General features: G+C 35.2%; 2 protein-coding genes across 3 annotated transcripts; one reads left to right on the top strand and one right to left on the bottom strand.

Moving 5' to 3' along the window:
• Window positions 1–1,670: 1,670 nt before the first annotated feature.
• Window positions 1,671–17,692, bottom strand: LOC138336040 (solute carrier family 41 member 1-like). 2 transcript variants are annotated; one of them, XM_069285310.1, is made up of 11 exons: window positions 17,653–17,692; window positions 14,728–15,271; window positions 14,323–14,430; window positions 13,726–13,797; window positions 13,065–13,209; window positions 12,457–12,609; window positions 11,916–12,063; window positions 11,015–11,088; window positions 9,388–9,522; window positions 8,804–8,952; window positions 1,671–8,186 (listed from the first exon to the last, which is right to left on the bottom strand). In XM_069285310.1, exons 2-11 carry the CDS (start codon window positions 15,154–15,156, stop codon window positions 8,001–8,003), a joined length of 1,599 nt encoding a protein of 532 aa, XP_069141411.1. In that variant the 5' UTR covers window positions 15,157–15,271; window positions 17,653–17,692; the 3' UTR covers window positions 1,671–8,000. The 2 variants fall into 2 exon arrangements, with proteins under 2 accessions (XP_069141411.1, XP_069141410.1); XM_069285309.1 differs by having other exon boundaries at window positions 17,649–17,692.
• Window positions 17,693–17,866: 174 nt separating this feature from the next.
• Window positions 17,867–23,954, top strand: LOC138336137 (NOP protein chaperone 1-like). Its single transcript, XM_069285456.1, has 4 exons — window positions 17,867–17,995; window positions 18,585–18,683; window positions 22,872–23,008; window positions 23,414–23,954. The coding sequence occupies exons 1-4, from the start codon at window positions 17,875–17,877 to the stop codon at window positions 23,591–23,593; spliced, it is 537 nt and encodes a 178-aa protein (XP_069141557.1). The 5' UTR covers window positions 17,867–17,874; the 3' UTR covers window positions 23,594–23,954.
• The last annotated feature ends 1,134 nt before the right edge of the window (window positions 23,955–25,088 follow it).

The following is a 25,088-nucleotide window of genomic DNA, read 5'->3' on the forward strand; positions in this document are numbered from 1 at the left end:
AAATTTACAAAGTCAGTGGTTACCCGAATGATAAAAAAATATGCTTTTATATACTTGAGTAATGGATTAAGGTGTTTACATGTATTTACATGTATTTTATTGTATAAAATAAAACAGGATTGCCTGAACAGTTTTAGATATTCAACAAAGCATTTACCCCACAGTCAAAATATGGTAGGTCGAGGCAAATAAATTATCTTTGAAAACAATTCAACAGTAGAAAGTAATAACTGGAAACAATGGTATACTGTTGTAGCTGAAAAAGATGGTCAAAACGTTGTTTTATGGCATAGTTCTTATGTGAGAAAATAAATATTTTTTCTTGTTTTAAAAGGGAGCACAGAGCAAGTCTTTGTTTTTATTTTGTGTTCAACCTAAAAAGTTCTTGCCAGTCCCTAACGTAATTATATCCATATATTTTCAATTTTAGATGTGACCTTTTAATATAAACTCTTAGAATCAAATTAGAGGAAAAGAGAAAGAAAATTAATGGTGTGATGTGCAAATATTTCTGTAGCATTCAAATCAATATCACCAATAAAACCCATTATCAAACATAAAGATTTGAGATTTTGAAGTTATTAACTATTAAATACTTGAACAAATGTACTGTATAACATTAACCAATAACAATATTATTCCAGCATTATGGCAGCCATCAGAAAACAATAATTCTGTATATATAGAAGCAACAAAAAATAAACATTTTAACACAAGACAATTAATGCAGGCACAAGTTACAGCAAAATGCTTCATAAACATCTCTCCTTCACAAATAAATTATCTATAATATCATGGTTAAAATTGAATAACAATTAGAACATTTCTCAGTCAAGTTCATATGAATTTATAAAATACATGTACATGTTTTCAAGATGTATGTACAGTAGTATTTTTACCCAGTGTTGAGAACAGCATATTTGTATGATATGTCATATCATTTGACTCAAGTTTCAGCCAAATCGCACCGGTAGAACTTGAGAAGAAGTTCAAAATGTGTTTTCAAGATGGCGGCTGTGGCGGCCATCTTGGATTTTGGATCAACCCGAAAAATAACAACACTTTGTCGGGACCATGTCAGGATCATTTCATGCAAGTTTCAGCCAAATCGCACTGGTAGAACTTGAGAAGAAGTTCAAAATGTGTTTTCAAGATGGCGGCTGTGGCGGCCATCTTGGATTTTGGATCAACCCGAAAAATAACAACACTTTGTCGGGACCATGTCAGGATCATTTCACTCAAGTTTCAGCCAAATCGCACCGGTAGAACTCGAGAAGAAGTTCAAAATGTGTTTTCAAGATGGCGGCTGTGGCGGCCATCTTGGATTTCGGATCAACCCGAAAAAATAACAACACTTTGTCGGGACCATGTCAGGATCATTTCATGCAAGTTTCAGCCAAATCGCACCGGTAGAACTTGAGAAGAAGTTCAAAATGTGTTTTCAAGATGGCGGCTGTGGCGGCCATCTTGGATTTCGGATCGACCCGAAAAAATAACAACACTTTGTCGGGACCATGTCAGGATCATTTCATGCAAGTTTCAGCCAAATCGCACCGGTAGAACTTGAGAAGAAGTTCAAAATGTGTTTTCAAGATGGCGGCTGTGGCGGCCATCTTGGATTTTGGATCAACCCGAAAAAATAACAACACTTTGTCGGGACCATGTCAGGATCATTTCACTCAAGTTTCAGCCAAATCGCACCGGTAGAACTCGAGAAGAAGTTCAAAATGTGTTTTCAAGATGGCGGCTGTGGCGGCCATCTTGGATTTCGGATCGACCCGAAAAATAACAACACTTTGTCGGGACCATGTCAGGATCATTTCACGCAAGTTTCAGCCAAATCGCACCGGTAGAACTTGAGAAGAAGTTCAAAATGTGTTTTCAAGATGGCGGCTGTGGCGGCCATCTTGGATTTGGATCAACCCGAAAAATAACAACACTTTGTCGGGACCATGTCAGGATCATTTCACTCAAGTTTCAGCCAAATCGCACCGGTAGAACTTGAGAAGAAGTTCAAAATGTGTTTTCAAGATGGCGGCTGTGGCGGCCATCTTGGATTTCGGATCGACCCGAAAAATAACAACACTTTGTCGGGACCATGTCAGGATCATTTCATGCAAGTTTCAGCCAAATCGCACCGGTAGAACTTGAGAAGAAGTTCAAAATGTGTTTTCAAGATGGCGGCTGTGGCGGCCATCTTGGATTTTGGATCAACCCGAAAAATAACAACACTTTGTCGGGACCATGTCAGGATCATTTCACTCAAGTTTCAGCCAAATCGCACCGGTAGAACTCGAGAAGAAGTTCAAAATGTGTTTTCAAGATGGCGGCTGTGGCGGCCATCTTGGATTTGGATCAACCCGAAAAATAACAACACTTTGTCGGGACCATGTCAGGATCATTTCACTCAAGTTTCAGCCAAATCGCACCGGTAGAACTCGAGAAGAAGTTCAAAATGTGTTTTCAAGATGGCGGCTGTGGCGGCCATCTTGGATTTCGGATTGACCCGAAAAATAACAACACTTTGTCGGGACCATGTCAGGATCATTTCACGCAAGTTTCAGCCAAATCGCACCGGTAGAACTTGAGAAGAAGTTCAAAATGTGTTTTCAAGATGGCGGCTGTGGCGGCCATCTTGGATTTCGGATCAACCCGAAAAAATAACAACACTTTGTCGGGACCATGTCAGGATCATTTCATGCAAGTTTCAGCCAAATCGCACCGGTAGAACTTGAGAAGAAGTTCAAAATGTGTTTTCAAGATGGCGGCTGTGGCGGCCATCTTGGATTTCGGATCGACCCGAAAAAATAACAACACTTTGTCGGGACCATGTCAGGATCATTTCATGCAAGTTTCAGCCAAATCGCACCGGTAGAACTTGAGAAGAAGTTCAAAATGTGTTTTCAAGATGGCGGCTGTGGCGGCCATCTTGGATTTTGGATCAACCCGAAAAATAACAACACTTTGTCGGGACCATGTCAGGATCATTTCACTCAAGTTTCAGCCAAATCGCACCGGTAGAACTCGAGAAGAAGTTCAAAATGTGTTTTCAAGATGGCGGCTGTGGCGGCCATCTTGGATTTCGGATCGACCCGAAAAAATAACAACACTTTGTCGGGACCATGTCAGGATCATTTCACGCAAGTTTCAGCCAAATCGCACCGGTAGAACTTGAGAAGAAGTTCAAAATGTGTTTTCAAGATGGCGGCTGTGGCGGCCATCTTGGATTTTGGATCAACCCGAAAAATAACAACACTTTGTCGGGACCATGTCAGGATCATTTCACTCAAGTTTCAGCCAAATCGCACCGGTAGAACTTGAGAAGAAGTTCAAAATGTGTTTTCAAGATGGCGGCTGTGGCGGCCATCTTGGATTTCGGATCGACCCGAAAAATAACAACACTTTGTCGGGACCATGTCAGGATCATTTCATGCAAGTTTCAGCCAAATCGCACCGGTAGAACTTGAGAAGAAGTTCAAAATGTGTTTTCAAGATGGCGGCTGTGGCGGCCATCTTGGATTTTGGATCAACCCGAAAAATAACAACACTTTGTCGGGACCATGTCAGGATCATTTCACTCAAGTTTCAGCCAAATCGCACCGGTAGAACTCGAGAAGAAGTTCAAAATGTGTTTTCAAGATGGCGGCTGTGGCGGCCATCTTGGATTTTGGATCAACCCGAAAAATAACAACACTTTGTCGGGACCATGTCAGGATCATTTCACGCAAGTTTCAGCCAAATCGCACCGGTAGAACTTGAGAAGAAGTTCAAAATGTGTTTTCAAGATGGCGGCTGTGGCGGCCATCTTGGATTTCGGATCGACCCGAAAAAATAACAACACTTTGTCGGGACCATGTCAGGATCATTTCATGCAAGTTTCAGCCAAATCGCACCGGTAGAACTTGAGAAGAAGTTCAAAATGTGTTTTCAAGATGGCGGCTGTGGCGGCCATCTTGGATTTCGGATCGACCCGAAAAATAACAACACTCTGTCGGGACCATGTCAGGATCATTTCACGCAAGTTTCAGCCAAATCGCACCGGTAGAACTTGAGAAGAAGTTCAAAATGTGTTTTCAAGATGGCGGCTGTGGCGGCCATCTTGGATTTCGGATCGACCCGAAAAATAACAACACTTTGTTGGGACCATGTCAGGATCATTTCATGCAAGTTTCAGCCAAATCGCACCGGTAGAACTTGAGAAGAAGTTCAAAATGTGTTTTCAAGATGGCGGCTGTGGCGGCCATCTTGGATTTCGGATCGACCCGAAAAATAACAACACTTTGTCGGGACCATGTCAGGATCATTTCACGCAAGTTTCAGCCTAATCGCACTGGTAGAACTTGAGAAGAAGTTCAAAATGTGAAAAGTTAACGCACGGCGCACGGCGGACGGCGGACGGCGCACGGCGCACGGCGGACGACGACGGACGAAACAATGATGACTATAGGTCATCCTGACCCTTCGGGTCAGATGACCTAAAAAGAATAATACAAAAACGGCTCAATCGTTACATGGCCTTTCACCTAAATTAACAAAATTTACAAAGTCAGTGGTTACCCGAATGATAAAAAAATATGCTTTTATATACTTGAGTAATGGATTAAGGTGTTTACATGTATTTTATTGTATAAAATAAAACAGGATTGCCTGAACAGTTTTAGATATTCAACAAAGCATTTACCCCACAGTCAAAATATGGTAGGTCGAGGCAAATAAATTATCTTTGAAAACAATTCAACAGTAGAAAGTAATAACTGGAAACAATGGTATACTGTTGTAGCTGAAAAAGATGGTCAAAACGTTGTTTTATGGCATAGTTCTTATGTGAGAAAATAAATATTTTTTCTTGTTTTAAAAGGGAGAACAGAGCAAGTCTTTGTTTTTATTTTGTGTTCAACCTAAAAAGTTCTTGCCAGTCCCTAACGTAATTATATCCATATATTTTCAATTTTAGATGTGACCTTTTAATATAAACTCTTAGAATCAAATTAGAGGAAAAGAGAAAGAAAATTAATGGTGTGATGTGCAAATATTTCTGTAGCATTCAAATCAATATCACCAATAAAACCCATTATCAAACATAAAGATTTGAGATTTTGAAGTTATTAACTATTAAATACTTGAACAAATGTACTGTATAACATTAACAAATAACAATATTATTCCAGCATTATGGCAGCCATCAGAAAACAATAATTCTGTATATATAGAAGCAACAAAAAATAAACATTTTAACACAAGACAATTAATGCAGGCACAAGTTACAGCAAAATACTTCATGAACATCTCTCCTTCACAAATAAATTATCTATAACATCATTAAAATTGAATAACAATAAGAACATTTCTCAGTCAAGTTCATATGAATTTATAAAATACATGTACATGTGTGTATGTACAGTAGTATTTACCCAGTGTTGAGAACCAGCATATGATATGATTGTATAATATCATTTGAGGCTTATTATCTAATTCTGCATTAATTAAACACAATCAAGTATGTCAAATCATTTCAGGATAAAATCAGACTGTTCCATTCTTAATCAGAATATGTTGATAGGGCCATAAAATTGAAACCATTGGCATATTAAATTCAATGGTAGCAGATCTAACATCAGGATTACCTCCCCTTGTTCTTCCCCTTTCTGCTGGTAATGACTTGTGGTTAAAATTCCTAAATGGCAATCTCCACATGGCAATACTATCACAGCTGTAAGTATTTGATATAAGCCTTGCACTTACACTTAAGTTGTAATGACACAGTCATACCGACACCCTTTCTCCTAAACTCTAGCAGTAGAATAGAGTAGCGTTTCCCCCCATTATCACAGTCATAATGAAATCCTTTCACAGACTTAAAATCCCGCGAAAGAATAATAGAGTAGCGTTTCCCCTCATTATCATAAATCCATGTTACCGCTCTATCGGTTTCCACAAACAATAAGTGGTAACTTGTGGGTTTCTTCAGTCATAAACACTTGCTCCAGTGAAGGACCCTTTATTCCTAAAGTGTACTCAATTTGAAACAACATATAGGCAGCCTTTGTCACCTTTCATTTTGATGTACAGTATTGAAAGAGATCATTATTAGTTTTCATACCCCATTTTGTTATTAGATTGTCCATATTTTTTAAATACCACACAAAACATTTACCTGCTAGACACTTAATACTTGCTGGGGTTTTTAGCACTCATTTGTTGCAAATAACTTTAAAATGTGTCTTATATGTTATAACAAATGTATTTATACATTAAGCACTTAGCAGTCAATATCATTCATCCCTACATAGCAAACACATTGGTATGATATCAAACTTGCAGCTATGAATACTATTCCTATACTGTGGTACTATATCTGACTTTATGTTTGGCCGATTCATGTTTTCCTCTATGAAATTAAAATGTAGTGACTTTAAATAAGTACTGGAAACCAAGTGCAAAAGGGAAATTATACCTATGGTTTACTTATTACAAAATCTCAAGAAATAACATTCCAAAAACATTAGATTAAGTTTACATAAATAGAACCAGATTTAAGGACTTTATCCAGATGCCTCATTTTGACATATTAAAACGGGTCTATTCCATTGAAGTGATTAGTATAAAACATGACTAGTTATGTTATAAATGAGGTTGGAATGTCTTAAGGATATCAAACAGGTCCAAACAATTTATATACCTTGGCATTATGGGTATGACACACTTTCAGTCAGATCAATCATGCACACAAGTTTGAACCATACATAAAAGGTTAGTTCCTTTAAATGTAGACAAACTAGTTTGATAATTCTGAATTCTAACACTTTAGACATCATTGCTCTCATTAATATCATATGCCTAACTACGGTCTGTGTTATAACCATAACTTCTACAATATCTAATATTACAAGAAAATATATTGCAAAGAATATTCTGCATTTTAATTGCCATTCTTTACATATGCATTATTCAATTGACCCCAGGACACAAAATTGATTCATATCTACTGATAATTTCCTTTCTATGTACCTAGTACTTCAATTTACGACACGGAACTAGTACATATGAAGTAAGGAACTTGGTATCAAATGCACATGTCACTGAGAATTTGCTTAATACAAACACTTGAAGTCTACCATAACAGGTATGATTTTGTGTGATAACCTTGCTGGGATCAGAAAGACGTTTTACTACAATAGTCATTTCTATGGTTATTCTGTATTTGCATATTACATAGTTATCTGCCCTTGCAGGTAGGTAATGATTGTGATGCCATGTGTTTGTGATCACAATATGATACTTTTCAGTGAAAATGCTGATAAAATTTTGACGTCACAATCAATACCTGCCCACAAGGGAGGTAACTCTATGATATGCAAAGACGGAATGTACAAAATGTATCATTCATGTCATTATCTCACTCTTCAATATACTTTTATTATATCATCACTAATAAAATCTCATTATCACAGTGCTCAATTCTAAAATCACAAATAATCCCATCCCTCTGTGGTTTAGTAAATTTACTCCACAACCTACTACAATTAAATATTTCATTTAATTCAATATCAATTACTACAATCATTATACTACCAATGATATGTGTCAAATATCTGCACTTCCTTTTGACTTGTAAATGAAACAATATCTATGTTACAGTGCACTTCTTAATTTATTTAGTTATTCAATGTTCACGCAGAAATTTAAACAAAAATATTCTGTACCTGCATATTTTGTACATATTTGCATATTACAGAGTTATCTGCCCATGGGAGTAGATTTCAATTATAATGTTATCAATTTTGTGTCTAAAAATAAATTTGCTTTTTTCTGAACTTTATGCTTACAGACATATCAATCAATATCTATCAACAAGAGCAGATAACACCTTTAATATGCAAACACAGAAAAGTTATCAATGAATAATGTGAACTTATGCATAATGCTGATTGCCATAAGTGTTAGCCGGTGGTTTTACATTTATGAGTCCTTGCACAGGTCGTAAATCTCTCTTACAGACCTCACTCGCCTACATCAGCGTCTTTGTCTCCTATGAGATACAGTAGGTGGAAGGCTAAAGCCAGAAATGCAGTTCCCAGTAGGTCACCAATGGCAGTAAGGTAGGGGATGGCTATGTTGTCTGGGTCCTCTCCCAGACGCCACACAAAATGAACCATCCAATGAGCTAGGTAGAGCAGGATTATCACCTATACAAAGTAAGGTCAAAAGGTCAATATCAATAAGGAATGTTGAGAATAGCTTGAAAATTAGGATTGTGTAAATTTACATTTACTTTCTTGTAGATAGTTTGTTTTGCATGTAATAGTTTTTTCTATACACTGAATTTCTGTTAAAATTTAAATATTCCCCTATACAGATGCTTAAAGTTTTAGACCCTATTTAAACTAGTGATATTTGGTATGCCTTCATACTTCTTCTTAGATGTAAATGAACATAACTAAATTGATAAAAGGTGTGTATGTATAAGGCCTAACCTTATGTAGTATGGTTGGGTCCACATTTCTGTCACCAAATAACTATATGTGAAAGACATGTGAAAGACAATGTCAAGAAGAATTCAATGTGTTTGCTTTTGTAAATTCGAATTCGGTGAAACAAGCATACCAAATATCACTAGTTAAAACAGGGTCTAAAACCTTAACTTACAACCACAGAAGTAATCCCACACTGGGCTGTCCATTAACCTAACCAGTCTGGCTTATTCTCTTCTCTGTATATTCTCCTTATTCTACAATGTCAAGGTGACAAAGAAATTATGGTATTCCTAATATTGGTACCATAATATAATGCCTTTAAAACTTACCTGAAGTAGAGAAGCGAGGAGGTAAATTCCAGCGAATGTTATTGTGATGGATGTGTGTCCAGCTTTCATGTAAGATATAGTAAACATAAAGATAAGGTGTCCAGGTATCACTAAGGACAACAGAACTCGTGCTGCTTTAGCATTGATGGCTGAAGTAGAAAAGAGGCAAGGAAATCATTAAAACTTCCCCTGTTCAAAAAGGACTCTAAAATTATTGTACTTTAGTGGTAGATTAATAACACCTATCATTTCAAGTAGTTGTCTGTCAAACTTTTTTTCTTTATTTTTTATAACAATGTATTTTATATAATTAGAAGGTTTATTGAAATGTAAGATAGAATTGAAATAAATCACAACTTAAGTTGAACATAATATAAAAAAAATTCTTTCATGGTTTAGTGCTTTCAAGTATACATGCATATTGTAATTCATGTGCAGAAATATTAGTGACTGTCAAATAGAATAGCATTTCCAAAAATAACCCTGATTTACTAGCAATCACAAAAACAATTAGAAGTCTCTACAATATCAATATCTCTTGTTATACAGTACCTCTCTACAAAATGAAAGATGAAATGACTTACTTGTTCCACAGAAGGCCCCTCCTGGGTTAGGACAGCCCCGAGTGGCAGTCGCAGGCAGTCTACCCGGCTGACAGACTAGATGGAGTGAAGTTGTGAGACGACTTGCATGTACTGCCACCAAATTACCCCCTACCCCTGCAATATAATCACAAATACGATCATTACTGAATGGGTTCGACAATGTTGATACTTTTTCCCACAGGGACCTGGCACGATTTTTTTAAACTAACAGTATACATATATATATATATTATAGTATCAAGGGTATGAACTCGGCGATCGAGAAAAACGGACCTATTTTTTTTAAAACCGTGATTATTTTAAAAAATGGGTTCTATACAATATTGACGGATATATTACCTTAAAGAGAAATAATTTATCTTTCCATTGAGTGCTTGATGAACAAAATTGGCCAAGTATTGACGAAGTTATGACTTGATGAATCGGGAAATTTAAGTAATATATGCTAGGTAGACATTTCCCTGTCCGGTCGAAATGTCGTCTCGGCTCTAATGGGTACCTCAAAAACCAAGCCAAAATCACAAAATCTACGCTTGTGGTGGTAAACAGTACCCATAATTGTGTTCATCTACAATCTCCGTTGGAGATGTCATAACCCGTACTTTGTAGAAACTCCATTTAAACATTGTGTAGCTCACTTACTTTAACCGTCACCGCCATGTTCATTTGTTCTTCGGAACGCTTTTCGAGTTTACACATAAGCACAACATAACATAATCTGCATAATGTAGTCACGATATGTAAAGTCGAGAAGCGTTCCGAGAGAAAAATGAACATGGCGGTGACGGTTAAAGTAAGTGAGCTACACAATGTTTAAATGGAGTTTCTACAAAGTACGGGTCATGACACCTCCAAAGGAGATTGTGGATGAACACAGTTATGGGTACTGTTTACCACCACAAGCGTAGATTTTGTAATTTTGTTTTGGTTTTTGAGGTACCCATTAGAGCCGAGACGACATTTTGACCGGACAGGGAAATGTCTACCTAGCATATTTTTCGTATATTTCCCGATTCATCAAGCCATAACTTCGTCAATACTTGGCCAATTTTGTTCCTCAAGCACTCAATGGAAAGATAAATTATTTCTCTTTAAGGTAAGATATCCGTCAATGTCGTATAGGACCCATTTTTTAAAATAATCACGGTTATAAAAAAATAGGTCCGTTTTTCTCGACCGCCGAGTTCATACCCTTGATACTATAATATATATATATGTATACTATTGGTTAAAATTTTCGTGCCAGGTCCCTGTGCTTTTTCCTCCTGCAATAAAATCACATCACTGAATATGTTCAACAATTGTTGAGATTTTTACCTGACAGGTCCTTTCTTCTTTAATCATAAACAACTTATAAAACCATCAGGCTTTTCCCTCTTTGTTCATTGATACAATGAAATTTCAAAAATCCAAACGCCTTTGCTCCCAGTCTAAACCTTTCAGATTAAAAATTTTCTAGACTGTTGAATTCTGTGTTCTTAGTTAATATATAACATTATATCATTTGTTCCCTGACATTTCCGTCTGGACTGTGAGTTTTCCAGACTAATGGCGTCCAGATTATCGGGGTTCCGCTGTATATTAAAGATTTTAATGTTTTACTTACCATTAATCACAGGTTGAAACACAGCAATACCGTGGTATTTAGCTACAGTGAAATCTAGAATTAAACCACCAACACTGGAAAAAAGAAACACAATGTTTCAATATCTAACAATTATATGAAACCCATTTATTTTCTAGATAATATTAGACACTGACGTATCTTTTTCATGCAGAAATAACAGAATTTTTTTTTTATATCAACATGGCAGTTAATTATGGTATGGTCACATATTAAAGCACAATTGAATTCTTCATGTGAATTTGACCTGAAAAGATTTTGACCATGAATTCATCAGAAATTCACCAGAAAGTGAGGCAAAGCATAATAATTCTGGGCCGATTATCAGGTTTGACTGGTTGGACCTAGTTGTTCGTTTATGAATTAAAGACGGACCTGGTGATTTTATATTGTTTTCAGAGGAGCTTTGACAAAGCCCTCACAGGCCTGTATCAAAAACTATAGGTCAGTCAGGTTTTATGCTTGAAATAATTACTTTAACTGGTGGTCAAATCGGTCGTTCCGAATAAACAAAAACGGCCCTGGTCTTATGTCTATTGATCTCTTAATGATCATGACAATTCACATGAATAATTTTTAACATGCAATTTGTGTAAATTGTCCTAGCTTGAGTTTCATAAGAATATTAAATGGTCTTCAGTGATAGACATCATAATACAGATGCCATACTTCAAGCCTTACATCTAATGACCTCTAAATGACCTTGACACCTCACTGAAATCTATCTATTGACATTTAAATGGCAATGATAATTCACAGAAATAATTATTTATAATTTAACTCAAAAGGACCTTGACAGAATCATTAACAAAAGGATTTGTGTTAATGCTACATGTTCTGATATGATCACACTGTTTGGTCACCAGACAAGGAGGGTACTTACCTACTTATAAACATAGCACTAAGTACTGGGGTCCATCCCGAATACACAACATCATTAGTATATTTATTTTTTATAGATAAATACAGCCACAGAGGTATGAGGGCCACCAAGACACCGATGATAGCTGGAGCCATCCATAAATGTTTACCTGTAATTACAAACAGATATTTTCAGTTCAGTCATCAATCAGTGAAATATCTTAATCAATATCTTTGAATATTTTAAATTCCTGAGAAATCTATTCAGTCATTTCATTATTTTGTTTGAACATTGACATGAAAAGATTTTAAACAAACATGGCATTTATTTTTCTCTAGCTTTATGCATACAGTAAGTTACCATAACTTTTTATGTTTAGATTAAGATATGCATCATGGTGTAGGCTGCAGGCATGTTTTACAAGGCAATGCATACACCAGTAAGTGGTAAAAATATGTTGACGGGTCAACACCACTAGGCAATAGAGCTCAAGTCATTTAATTATGTTTACTTCATTACCTGGTTAGTGTTGTAGCAGTAAACAAAGTTAGAATAGACTTACCTACTAGTATAGCATTATACAGGACTAGACTAACCCCTGCCAGGAGAGACAGGGTAACAAGATCACCCAGACTAGCTGCAATAGGTGTGGCTACATTGTCTGGGTTTATCTTTAATTTTCTCGAGACAACAACTACACCGACCATCACAGCACCTACAACAAACATTAAACCACTGTAACAGGGATCAGAAAAATTATAAACTTAAATAGCTTCTTATTATTATTCATAAATTATGATGGAATTGACCACATATTACATGCATGATTTTTTTTCTATTTTCAATAATTGTCATTTTATATTCCAAGAATGCTTTTAAATTAATTATTTAACAGTTTTATTAATAATGCATGTTTGCTTTGATTATGATTTTAGTGTCTAGATTAATTTGTTACAGAATCAAATTGCATGTGAACTTAAATCACAAAAGAAAAACCATTCTTATCGTCAAGAAAACTTATTTCTGTTTCTATTGTGAGCTACAAATTTTTCTTTATCTTGTGAGCTACAAATTTTTCTTTATCTCACAACGCCAGTGTCCAAGAGTCTGAAACCATGTGCTGAGTTTGCTTTTCTTTCAAACTGTACCTGAGTCTAATGCTTTACTTACCTAAAACGAAACTAGCCACAGCAGCAGTGAACATACTGCTGGCACACAGTAACAGACCATGGTATAGATCAAACTTTCCCTGAGGGATCCATCCCATCACCATGGCAACCACAGACGCAAGGAAACCAACAACTATCGCCTGAGCCTGGAGGTGGATTTACATGTATATTACATTAACTCCCAAGTAACTAATACAAAATTTGCTTCAAATGTTTAGTTACCATTTGGTATTCAAATTTATATCCATTTATATTTTATATTTTATTCCATGTAAATATTTCTGTGATGTAAAATTCTATAACACTTTTCATAATGTAAAAACAATAAATTGTGTTTTATAACGAACACACTTTCATCGAATTCATAGATTATATCATAGTATTTTTCATTCCTTGCCAATGTCACTATAATACATTTGTAATATGTATATAATAAAGTGATTCTGTTGGTCCCTAGAGGTTCTTTATGACCATGTTTTACATGTAACACTGGACACATGTTACTTTTGCAATCTGAATAATCATAAGCATTTTGATCTTAAAAAATAGAAATTCCAGCCACAATCTTTTTGCTAGCTTTTATTATCTAAATAAGCATTACCCTTATGTTGTAGAACACAGGCACATACATTGTATATAATAATTCAAAATAAAGTACAAACCTGCACCAAAGCCATGTTACCAATTATCAAACTCCACAGTTCTTTCTTGGAATCAAGATTTCCCAGGTTTGCCTGCAAAATATAGAAAGATTTTTATTTTTTTTTATGAAATCAATAATTTACTCTATAAAGTCATTTTTCCTCTTTAGTATATTTGCAAGTTTCATTTTCAAAGTAAAACATATTTATATACAGTAGACCTTCGATAATCCAGATACTTAGGTCCCCAGCCCAGACAATATTTAATTCAGATTGTGAATTTTCCATATTGCCGAATTCCTTCGAATTAAATTTGTTCTCTGCTATTTCTGTCCAAATTGTGAGTTTTCCAAACTATTGTTGTCCATATATATCATTGTGGGTCCACTGTACTGCATTTTAACTCTTAGTAACCCAACATTTTGGTATATACATATCCACAGCTATTCATAGATTGTTAGACATTAATTTTCGACTGTCACTTGGTATTTTGTTTCTCTTTGCATGAATAGATAATCCATCACCAAGTTGGTCATGGTAAAAAAATCCATCTAATTCCAACCATGAATAATTCAAAGTTTCTAAATGTTGGTTTGTTGCATTAGAATTGATATTTACCTGAGTAGATAACCTTGATGCCAGTGTCATTTCTAAGTTTCCTTTTAGCCCCAGTAGTGAAGGGACCATGATGAACACTTCTGATACATTAACAAACACATCCCAGTGCTGCAGTGAGTAAATGAAATTAACGTATTAACAATGACTCATTACATACTGATAATCTCAACCTATATGTAAGTTACGATAATTTATATGCTGTAATATATAACAGTATACTGCTACTTTAATACATAACTATAAAATGATTGTTGTTTTCAGTGTTTGGCAATTTAAAAGTGCTGATTATATGAGATACAATTATGTATGGAAAGTTAAAACTTTTTGATATAATTTGAAGGCTTTTATACAATGTTTTGACCACTTATAAATGAACAGGAGTAAAACATGCATAACACACTGTACCTGGACAACATCTAGTACCATGCCAGCACCAACAGTGCCAAATCCAGCAACAATGTAGGGGAAGAAAACCTGAAGTCCTATCTCAAACCAGGTCTCCTCCCTCACGGCTTCATTAGCTTCCACATCACCTGAATCAGGATCACCATCTGAGGATGAGCCAGCATTTAATAATGGTCTGGTATCAGAACCATCAAATATAGTCTCTTCCTCTTCGTCTTCATCTGCCTCATCATCATTTCTTCGCTGAGGACTTTTTTGTGCTGATGTTCCCCCATTTAATTGCTTAGATTTCAGATCTTGTAACTTTGTGGCAGATTCATTAGATGAGGTCATGGCAATGTTAGTGGGATGGATAGGACTTGTGGTGGTGGGGCGAGTGGGGACCATTCTTTTACGGAGGTTGTAGACACCTTGATCCCTCTCAGCCATTACAGCTGTACCTCAGTACAGATCAAACGTAGATCAAAGTCACACTTCGGTCATGCAATCAGGAGTGTTCAAATATGTCATGCTTAAATTTGAAGGTAGGGTGGGTCAATTAAACCTGAAAAAGAAAAACACATTGAATATAATAATAAAGCATACAAATTACTGAAAGCATGTCGTTTTAAGTTTATAAACAATTTAATGATTTCTGTTATTTTCTGGGTATAAATGTGCTAAGGACATATCATTTTACAGCTAGCGATCTTAGCCATACAAAATTGAATAAACCTGTTTGGTGACACACCTGATATCTATATATATATATATATATTTGCTATAAAAAAAAAATTAAAACAATTTAACAACATCAACAGATGTTATGGACATCATCACACCAGAAAACAGAATAGTGAATTACATGCAATTTTCATTATGCACTTATATGAAAAAAAATATCAAAAATGAATTAATGAATAAATAAATGAATTATAAGTGATAAAAAATATAATAAATGTGCTTTTGTACTTAGTAAACTTTTGTTTGTTTTATATTTTTCATGAAATGTAAAAGCTTACTAATTTATTAATATGTATCAATTTTAATCCAGAAATTTGAATAATCGTATAGTTATTTATAAAGTATCAAATTAGGTTACTGTCTGTCTTAGTAAACACATAAATCAGTCGCCGTGAATCGGAAAGACAATCACCGTCCAGACTCCTTATTGTATTTTCAGTGAATTTCATTGCAAGCATTTACATATCAATTTCAATCATAAACAGAAGAATAATTACGTACAGTTGTCTCAGCCAAATGAGCAAACGATTGTGATTAAACTTCAACGTGCCGACATGCAGTTGTATGTAACATTGTATACACATGTATAAGAAAATGGCGTCAGGTTAAAGCCATACTTTCACACCGTGTATGGGAACGTGTTTGGGAATTAGATCTGTATTGTTATTGATATGACGAAAGTTTGATAATATTTCAAAGATTAATGCAATTATTAACGTCATTAAAACACAGTAGAAAGTATTTTTTGTATGGATCCACAATAAAATACGAAACTATACTGACTGTGTAAACCAAATCGCATCATGGCGATGGAAATGTTAACTATATATAGGTATGTTATGTCCACAAATAAACATATTTGAAACTGTTACGTAGATGCTTTAGTTAGTGATCGTATAAATTAGAATCTTCAACTACAGAAACGATGTGCATCAATGGCAAATATCTTTGGTAGGAAGTACTGATTACTGTATAAAAAGTCCTGATTTTTGCCCGATCGGAAACTGGTTGGGCGTACCGTGATGTAGAAAAAAAATACTGTGAATCAAACCATGTAGTTTATACCGTGATATATCGTCCCATGGTTTATCATTGCAGCACTAGTATTAAGCCACATATTGTTAAGCATCAACACCAATTATTAAGAGCGCAGCTCTCTGCGCGGCCGAAGGCCGCGTAGAGCGAAGCTCTATTAACCATTACATGTGTGTGAGCATATAGATTCCAATACATTCCAGTACCCCTTGGACTTTGAAATTGTGTCCCGCGGGAAAAGTCTTGCTCCTCCATGTAGGCAGCCATGTTTTAATTCTCGTTATCAGCACGACAAGATTTGAAATTTCTGTACCAGACTAAATGTGTTATCAGTATATGCTTTAAAATTACTGTAACTAGTTTTAATTTACACATATACAAGAACAAAGCAATAAATGTACTGGTCCAATATATACTGTGTATATTCTCAAGCGCATGTCACCGTCAGCAGTGACGTCACAAACCATGAAGCCAAAGATGACGGCACAGATTTGCGCGTATTTTTGATAGCATGGCAAGTTTTCTCTGCATCTGATAAAGTATATTGAACAATACATATTCAATTTGGATTATTTTGAACTCTTTCTAACTATCGATTAGCATGTGCATGTCAGTGAAATATTTTATTGTTAATCTCGTAGAAAAATATAGACAACATAAAGTTATGATGTTATAGTCTTTTACATGAAGCTGCGCTCTTCTGAGGCTTTGCCTTGAATTCATATTATTTGTGCTCTTTCCCTGTTTTGCATAAATGTAAATTTTTGCATGCATGTATAATGAATAACTAGGTACACTTGTAATGTAGGTGTGCTGGATCAGCAGACTTTAGCCACAGTTTCTCTGGGCCTGACACCATTCTTAGATATTTTGATGGATTAACTCCACTGTAGTAGGGTGCTGTGACTCTAATCGTGTCACCTATCTATCGTCTAAGTGATGTGTCAGAGCCGGTGTAGATCCTCGACCGATGCGTGCTTACCTGTCACCTGTGACTTGTCAGGTGAAGACGAAATACATTACTCACACAGAATTTGACCTTACTAATGTCATTTATTTCAATGAAACTGACTATGCTATTGCTATGCGTAAGTTTTTTTGTATTGTGTGTCAACTATTAAAGCATTATTAAGGAATTGAAAGAACAAATTAAAATTACATACTCACACTAGAAAGTCTGCCAACAAGTCAGCGGCCATTTTGTAACTCTCAAACAAAAAGCTTAAGACTGTAAATATTCCATTAACACGATCAATGAATTAATCTATTTGTTGCAATGTATTAACATAATTTATTTGGGAAATATCTGTATGTGTATATTCTTTATTAATGTAGTTTCACACATATCTAATGATTTACCTATATTTTGTGTTAGAGGTTATTTTCAATATGGCTGCGCCCATGGAGGAATCGGTGAAAGAACGCATGCAACTGAATACTGACGAATTAGCATCAGATAGCGCACATGAACATCGTTTAACAAAATCTAAAGACTTGTTGAACATAAGTGGTAATGTTATAGTTATTGTCATTTTAGAAATGGTGGTTTTTGTCTGTAAAGAACACGTGTTTTACAGTATTGTTATTTACATTGATCAGCTGATAAAAATGATCAATTTTGATTATCATTTATACCAGACAATTTTACATATTGTAGGCCTATGAAATTGAAATTGTCATTAATTATAGTCGACATAAAAGAGTGCTTAAATTGATAAAATTACTTACTTTAAGTACTGTAGAAAAAATTGTCCCATAGGTCGAAGTGATTAAAAGAAATAAAAGAATGTTCGAAGTGATTAAAAGAAATAAAAGAATGTTCATATTTTAGGACTGCATTTGATAAAGATTGACCTCCATGGTAAATGATCAGAGGTCATTAAAAGGTGGAGACCGAGGGCACCTAAATTTATTAGGCCAAATATTGTTATGATGTTAATGAGTATGATCCAGTTTCATAGAGTATCAAATGATTGGAGACAGAGGTCTAGAATCGTCTTCAGTTTTGAAAGACTGGTATTTTGATTTCTTTTCATAAGTTGTGCGTTGAATACTAAGCCTGTCGTAATTATAACGATTGTATTTTCATTTTTACTCAGGAAATAATGGAATAGCTGGCAAACTTTTGGTAAATAAAAAAGTTAAAGCATCAGAGTTGGATGGACCAAGGAAAACATTCAGACCACCTCCTAGCTCAAGTAGGTACCATATATATTCCGGATAACTTGTTTTGTATCATGATCAAGATGTACACTGAATAAACACGCAAAGAAACTGAATATTCATTTCATAGTTTTACATATATGTCCTCATGTAATCAGAAATATGTTGGGTAAATTTGCTGTAAATGATTTTTATATTTTTTTAGAATAGATTTGTAAATAAGTTGAGGACAATTTAACCTACTGTAACATTGTACTTGATGATTACCTGCATACATATCCAACAGTCATGTACTCAAGTTTCTTTAGTTTGTATGAGGAATTGTAGAAAGATAAAAGTGTAACAGCAACAAATCAATGTACTGATTGATTTATGTGTTGTAAGTGTAAATATATTGATATTGTGTGCTTTTAATATCTTAAAAGAAAATTATCTCCCCTTTCATAATTTATTATATTGTATTAACTTTCACTATTGAGTCTTTGAAATGATAAATTGTTCTACTGTTATAATGGATTAAGGTAGCTCTCATACATTGATGTGAGAATATTACGATTCCTTATCTTTTTCTAACCAAAGGTCTTATTTTTCTTGGTGCATTTTTATTGGTCATAAAATTGTCACGGAGTAGGTCAGCGATGAACCTACTTTGTCAATCGCGAGTATTTGACCGTTCGTTACGTTTGAGTTCTCCGTATGCGCAGGATGCGACCGCTCCGCCGTGCTCTTCGTGCCGACCCCGTGCTCTTGTGCGTAATGGAGCAATTAATGAACAAAAGAAGCCTACTCCTCTCATCAATTCCATATGATTTATTTCATAATTCAGTCATCCATATTTGGATTGAAGGCAACATTTAGGTAAGACGATCAATCTATAATATATATTATAAATGAGCCTGGGTTCCGAACCCCGTAGGACGGCTGTGAGGGTGGAGGTGCACCAAAGGGCACAAAATTTTCTTATTTTAATCCTTTAAATCCTACTCCTCCTTCACCTTCCTCCTCATCCATGGCAATGGATTTCATCCATATTTGGTGTGAAACTTCATTGGGGAAGGACAAATCATATTTTATATAAATGACTTGGTCCGACCCCTAGGGTCAGAGGGGCAGGGCCTCAAAAGGGCAAATTTTCTTAATTTTAGCTTTAAAATCCTACTCCCTCCTTTCATCCTTGGATGGATTTCCATCCATATTTGGTGTGAAACTTCATTAGGGAAAGGACAATCATATATTTTATATAAATGAGCCTGGTCCGACACCCTAGGGTCAGAGGGGCGGGGCCCCAAAAGGGTGAATAAATTTTCTTATTTTAGCTTTAAAATCCTACTCCTCCTTTATCCTTGGATGGATTTCATCCATATTTGGTGTGTGAAACATTATTGATGAAGGACAATCATATTTTATATAAATGAGCTTGGTCCGACCCCTAGGGGCTGAATGGTGGGGCCCCAAAAAGGGCAAATTTTCTTAATTTTAGCTTTAAAAACCTACTCTCCTCCTTCATCCTTGGATGGATTTCATCCATATTTGGTGTGAAACATCATTTGGGATGGACAATCATATTTTATATAAATGAGCGTGGTCCAACCCCTAGGGGCTGAGGGGTGGGGCCCCCAAAGGGCAAATTTTCTTAATTTTAGCTTTAAAAATCCTACTCCTCCTTACTATTTGGATGGATTTCATCTATATTAGTGTAAAACATTATTGGGGGAAGGATAATCATATTTGATGTAAATGAGCGTGGTCCAAACCCTAGGGGCTGAGGGGTGGGGCCCCAAATGGGCAAATTTTCTTAATTTTAGCTTTAAAATCCTTCTCCTACTTCATCCTTGAATGGATTTCATCCATATTTGGTGTGAAACGTCATTGGGGACGGACAATTTAATTTGATATAAATGAGCCTGGTCCGACCCCTAGGGGCTGAGAGGTGGGGCCCCAAATGGGGAAATTTTCTTGATTTTAGCTTTAAAATCCTACTCCTCCTCCATCCTTGGATGAATTTATATCCATATTTGGTGTGAAGCATCATTGGGGAAAAACAATTATATTTTATATAAATGAGTCTGGTATTGAACCCTAGGAACTGAGGGGTGGGGCCCAAAAGGGCAAATTTTCTTAATTTTAGCTGGCTCACTCACTTCCTGTTTTAAGGTTTCAGTCTCCGATCTCAATGAAAATTGGTCTATAGGGGTTTTAATTGATTGCCGAATAACATGCAAACATTTTCGTAAAGATTTTTTGGTATTCCAAGATGGCCGCTGGCCCACTTCCTGTTTTAAGGTTTCAGTCTCCGATCTCAATGAAAATTGGTCTATAGGGGTTTTAATTGATGCCGAACAACATGCAAACCCCATTTTCGTAAAGATTTTGGTATTCCAAGATGGTTGCTGTCCCACTTCCTGTTTTAAGGTTTCAGTCTCCGATCTCAATGAAAATTGGTCTATAGGGGTTTTAATTGATGCCGAACAACATGCAAACATTTTCGTAAAGATTTTGGTATTCCAAGATGGCCGCTGGCCCACTTCCTGTTTTAAGGTTTCAGTCTCCGATCTCAATGAAAATTGGTCTATAGGGGTTTTAATTGATGCCAAACAACATGCAAACATTTTCGTAAAGATTTTGGTATTCCAAGATGGCCGCTGGCCCACTCCTGTTTTAAAGGTTTCAGTCTCTGATCTTAATGAAAATTGGTCTATAGTGGTTTTAATTGATTCAGAAGGGGGAACTTTAGGTAATGACAATCATATTTTATAAAGGACCGAGGTAAGACCCATGGGGATAGTATGACCGCGGTCCAAAATGGGAGCTTTGCTGAAATTTGGCTTTAAAAAATCTGACTCCTCCTTATATTAATCCTTGAATGGGTTTCAACCATATTTGGATGAAGGGCTATCAAGTTTGTTCAAACAAATGACATTTACCTTTTTCAGAAACTTACATATTCAACTAAGGAGTTCCTTGTATTGTTTATATTAATCGTTAACCAATACTTTATACTGTGACTTTGTTGTTTTTGTGCCATGAGTCAGATGACCGTTAAGGCCCATGGGCCTCTTGTTCATGTAGATTTCAAATCTGTAAAGATAAATGGGTATTCTCGATCTACTTTTTGAGATATTTGAGCTTGAAAATATACCATCCATGCCAAATTTTGCTAGGCCGTTTATATGATAAATTGCATTAAATTTTTATGTTTCTGTATTTTTTTGTGGTGGACTGTAAAGTCTCTCCGCTCATGTGGAAATTTTTTGTCCTACAATTTCTAACAGTGTAGAACATATATCACAAAGACGCCTGTAATTATGAACCAAATGCTTAACAAATATTTGTGTTATTTTCTTCATGTACAGTTTCATGATAAGATAACTTATCATTGTTTTAGCCACTAATTGTTCGTCGCGTAAAAAGTATCAAGGATTAGTCCAAATATGGAAATCCAAAACCCATGTCAATTTTTTAATACTATTTGTAAATTATTATGCCCAAGTTAATAGATTTTTTTACAAAATATCATATATTCACATGGGGTCCTTCGATCAATATTACACAATTTAGTAAGCTTGAAGTTTGTAACTCACAACCCTACCCCATTTCATCCAGTGCTAAGATGGTCAGTATTTGACTATTTTTTGAAAATCATGCCGCAAAAAAAACATTCCACATCAGTTCATATGTTTTTTTGTGATAGTATATATGGTTTATGTCTGATTGTTTTTATGATTTTCTCCAAAAAAGGAAATCCGTATGCGATTTTTTTAGAATTCCGGAATTTCGGTCCGGCCGGGTCCCCTCTTATCATTTATAGTGACGAACGGCACTTCCGGTGTTTGAAAATCCATTCCCATTTACGACAGGGAACACAAAAACCTCAGAGATAGCATATAATTTTCACTTCACTGCTTTTATTTGATTTATTTAATGATTTCAAAAACCATCTTAATACTATTTACAAATTATTAATGCCAAATACAAAGTATACTAGTAACAGTAGTACATGTAGTAGATATGATATAATATATGGATAAGCTGTCTGAATTTGATAAAACTAATACTTATTGGTACAAAACTGATACTTATTGGTACAAAAGCTAATTGATTGTATGGCTAGCTCAAGCATTTTTCATTACAGTAACATTTTAAATGGTGTAAACTGAGTTGTTTGTATTACAGAGACAACTGATTTTTTCCAATCATCAACTGCTGTTATTTTTTTTCTTCAGTTTTATCTGATGTTAAAAGTTTCCTACCAAAGCTAGCCAAGGCTAACGAGGATCTCAGTACATTACTAACCAAGGTTCCTGCCAGCATGGTGGATATCGAGAGCGTCTCCGAGGATACACAGAATGTGATAGAAATGGTGAGCATCACTCTAAGGATTATAGAAAACATTACCGGGTAAACAAAATAGACTTAAAAATCTACATGTAGTGGATCATTGGGGTTCAGAGTATTAAAAGATAAATTTGCAAGCTTTGCACCAGAGTTGGTGGATAAACTGAAGTTCATGTATAACTGGATTGACCCCAAAAGAGTAAGTTCAGCATGTTTTGAATATCTAACTGTAGTTATACATGTATTTTTGATACATATGCACTGGTCTAGTTTTATGGTGGCAAAGGTATTTAACATGCTGTTTTCAATGAAAGAAAAATTGTCCATACTTCATGCTTACTTTTTCTCACACTGATGTAAAATGACTACATGTCTGTCTATTTGTATTGTTGTTAGCTTGTAACATCAATTTTAAATCTTTTCCTTACAGAATATTTCCTTAGTACCAGATTTGGGGAGCGAATCAGAGGACTCCGACAGTGATGCATCTGACATTGCCTTTGGCGAAGTGACAGAAGAAAACATAAAAATTTCTAAAATGAACTCAAGAATAACAAATGGTATTATAGAGCTTGACTCTGCACCAGACAGTGAGGATGAAAAAACTTGAAGCGTATTAGTGAATCAACTGCCAGAAATTTATTTTTTAAACATATAAGGTGAAATGTGATAAACTTTTCTCACTCTCACTGACCAAAGGGATTCGTACATAGAAAAAGTTTTTTAATGCGGTCATTGATTTGAGGTGAGGCTTGATCTGATCACTTGTACAGTGGCAAGCTCTTACATACAAAGTTTTCCGACAAATTTGTCACAGGACCAGCTACCAGAATGAAAAGTTATCAAACATGCCCATATGAAAAGTTATTGTTCATTCAATCGCAGCTTTAAATTTCATAATTCACTGCTACTATCAGATAATTGATATAGTTGGAATCATCAGTACCGGAACATGTGTTGAATGTAAGTCTAGTGGTTTTTGTTTTACCACTTAGTGCTTTATGAAAAGTTATTGTTCATTCAATCCGCAGCTTTAAATTTCATAATTCACTGCTACTATAAGATAATTGATATAGTTGGAATCATCAGTACCGGAACATGTGTTGAATGTAAAGTCTAGTGGTTTTTGGTACGGTACCACTTAATGCCTTTTATACTGTATTTGCCGTAATTAGCGCTTACAAAAAATTAAAAGGGAGGGGGAGGTTACATTAGAGAACCAAAATGAAAGTTGTGGATGAAAAACTTCTAAAAAGGTCAGCCATATTTTAAGTCTTTCAGTACTCCTGTCTCCTGTCACTTTAATCTGTCACAGTCTTCTTTCCTTTGAGACACCTTATTACATCATGGTTCAAACTTGAAAAACTTGCAAGTTTATGTAATATGGGATGCAATGCTGATGTAATAAGCATTTTTAAAACATCATTAGTAATCCATGGAATGGAGAGGTACCGTTGTGTATATATATAATTTCCATTTCTTATCCAGAAGCGGAGAGAGGGACACTTATTACGGCAATTACAGAAATAATGTTTTATACTAGGTAATCTCTGTAGATATTTTGACCAAATTTAGTTTTTCTACATTTGACAGGAATCGAATTGAATCAGTTAAAATTTCAAAGTTTAGATATATAAAATTATACATGTGATATATACATTTTTTATAATAAAAATTTAAAATCTGTGGTGTATTGTTATATCATGCAATTATACTGCCAAACACTAAATCAAGACCAATTCAGGCATTCATAAACTTTATTAAGCAAATTAGGCAGCTAGTAAATAACATGTTTACATATGAAGTTTACTTATAATCAATAATGAAATAATCTAAGGCATTAGAGAACAGGACATTCGATGTTAATCTCATAGCTCATTCGTAATTTTCAATCAATTGCACTTGAATACTCTCCTAGTTCGTGGAAATTAATCCATATTACATTGATTACTAATTTTTCCATACATCATCTAGATAGATTTTTCTATTAAACTATAACATATAATTAACACTAGAATCTGAACTCTCATCATATCTTATCTACTTAGTATTCTAATACCGGTATATGAATAAATCCTCTCTGTATGTATATTGTACACTATTCT

The sequence above is a fragment of the Argopecten irradians genome, chromosome 12 (genome assembly GCF_041381155.1).
Source record: "Argopecten irradians isolate NY chromosome 12, Ai_NY, whole genome shotgun sequence".
Classification (NCBI taxonomy): domain Eukaryota; kingdom Metazoa; phylum Mollusca; class Bivalvia; order Pectinida; family Pectinidae; genus Argopecten; species Argopecten irradians.

Coding starts and splice junctions, on each gene's coding strand:
- LOC138336137 (XM_069285456.1), top strand. CDS start 17,875: ATGGCTGCGCCCATGGAGGAATCGGTGAAAGAACGCATGCAACTGAAT. Junction 17,996..18,584: donor AGACTTGTTGAACATAAGTG/GTAATGTTATAG, acceptor ATTTTTACTCAG/GAAATAATGGAATAGCTGGC. Junction 23,009..23,413: donor CACAGAATGTGATAGAAATG/GTGAGCATCACT, acceptor TTTTCCTTACAG/AATATTTCCTTAGTACCAGA.
- LOC138336040 (XM_069285310.1), bottom strand. CDS start 15,156: ATGGCTGAGAGGGATCAAGGTGTCTACAACCTCCGTAAAAGAATGGTC. Junction 14,431..14,727: donor TGGTACTAGATGTTGTCCAG/GTACAGTGTGTT, acceptor TACTCACTGCAG/CACTGGGATGTGTTTGTTAA. Junction 11,089..11,915: donor AGTGCTATGTTTATAAGTAG/GTAAGTACCCTC, acceptor TCTTTTTTCCAG/TGTTGGTGGTTTAATTCTAG.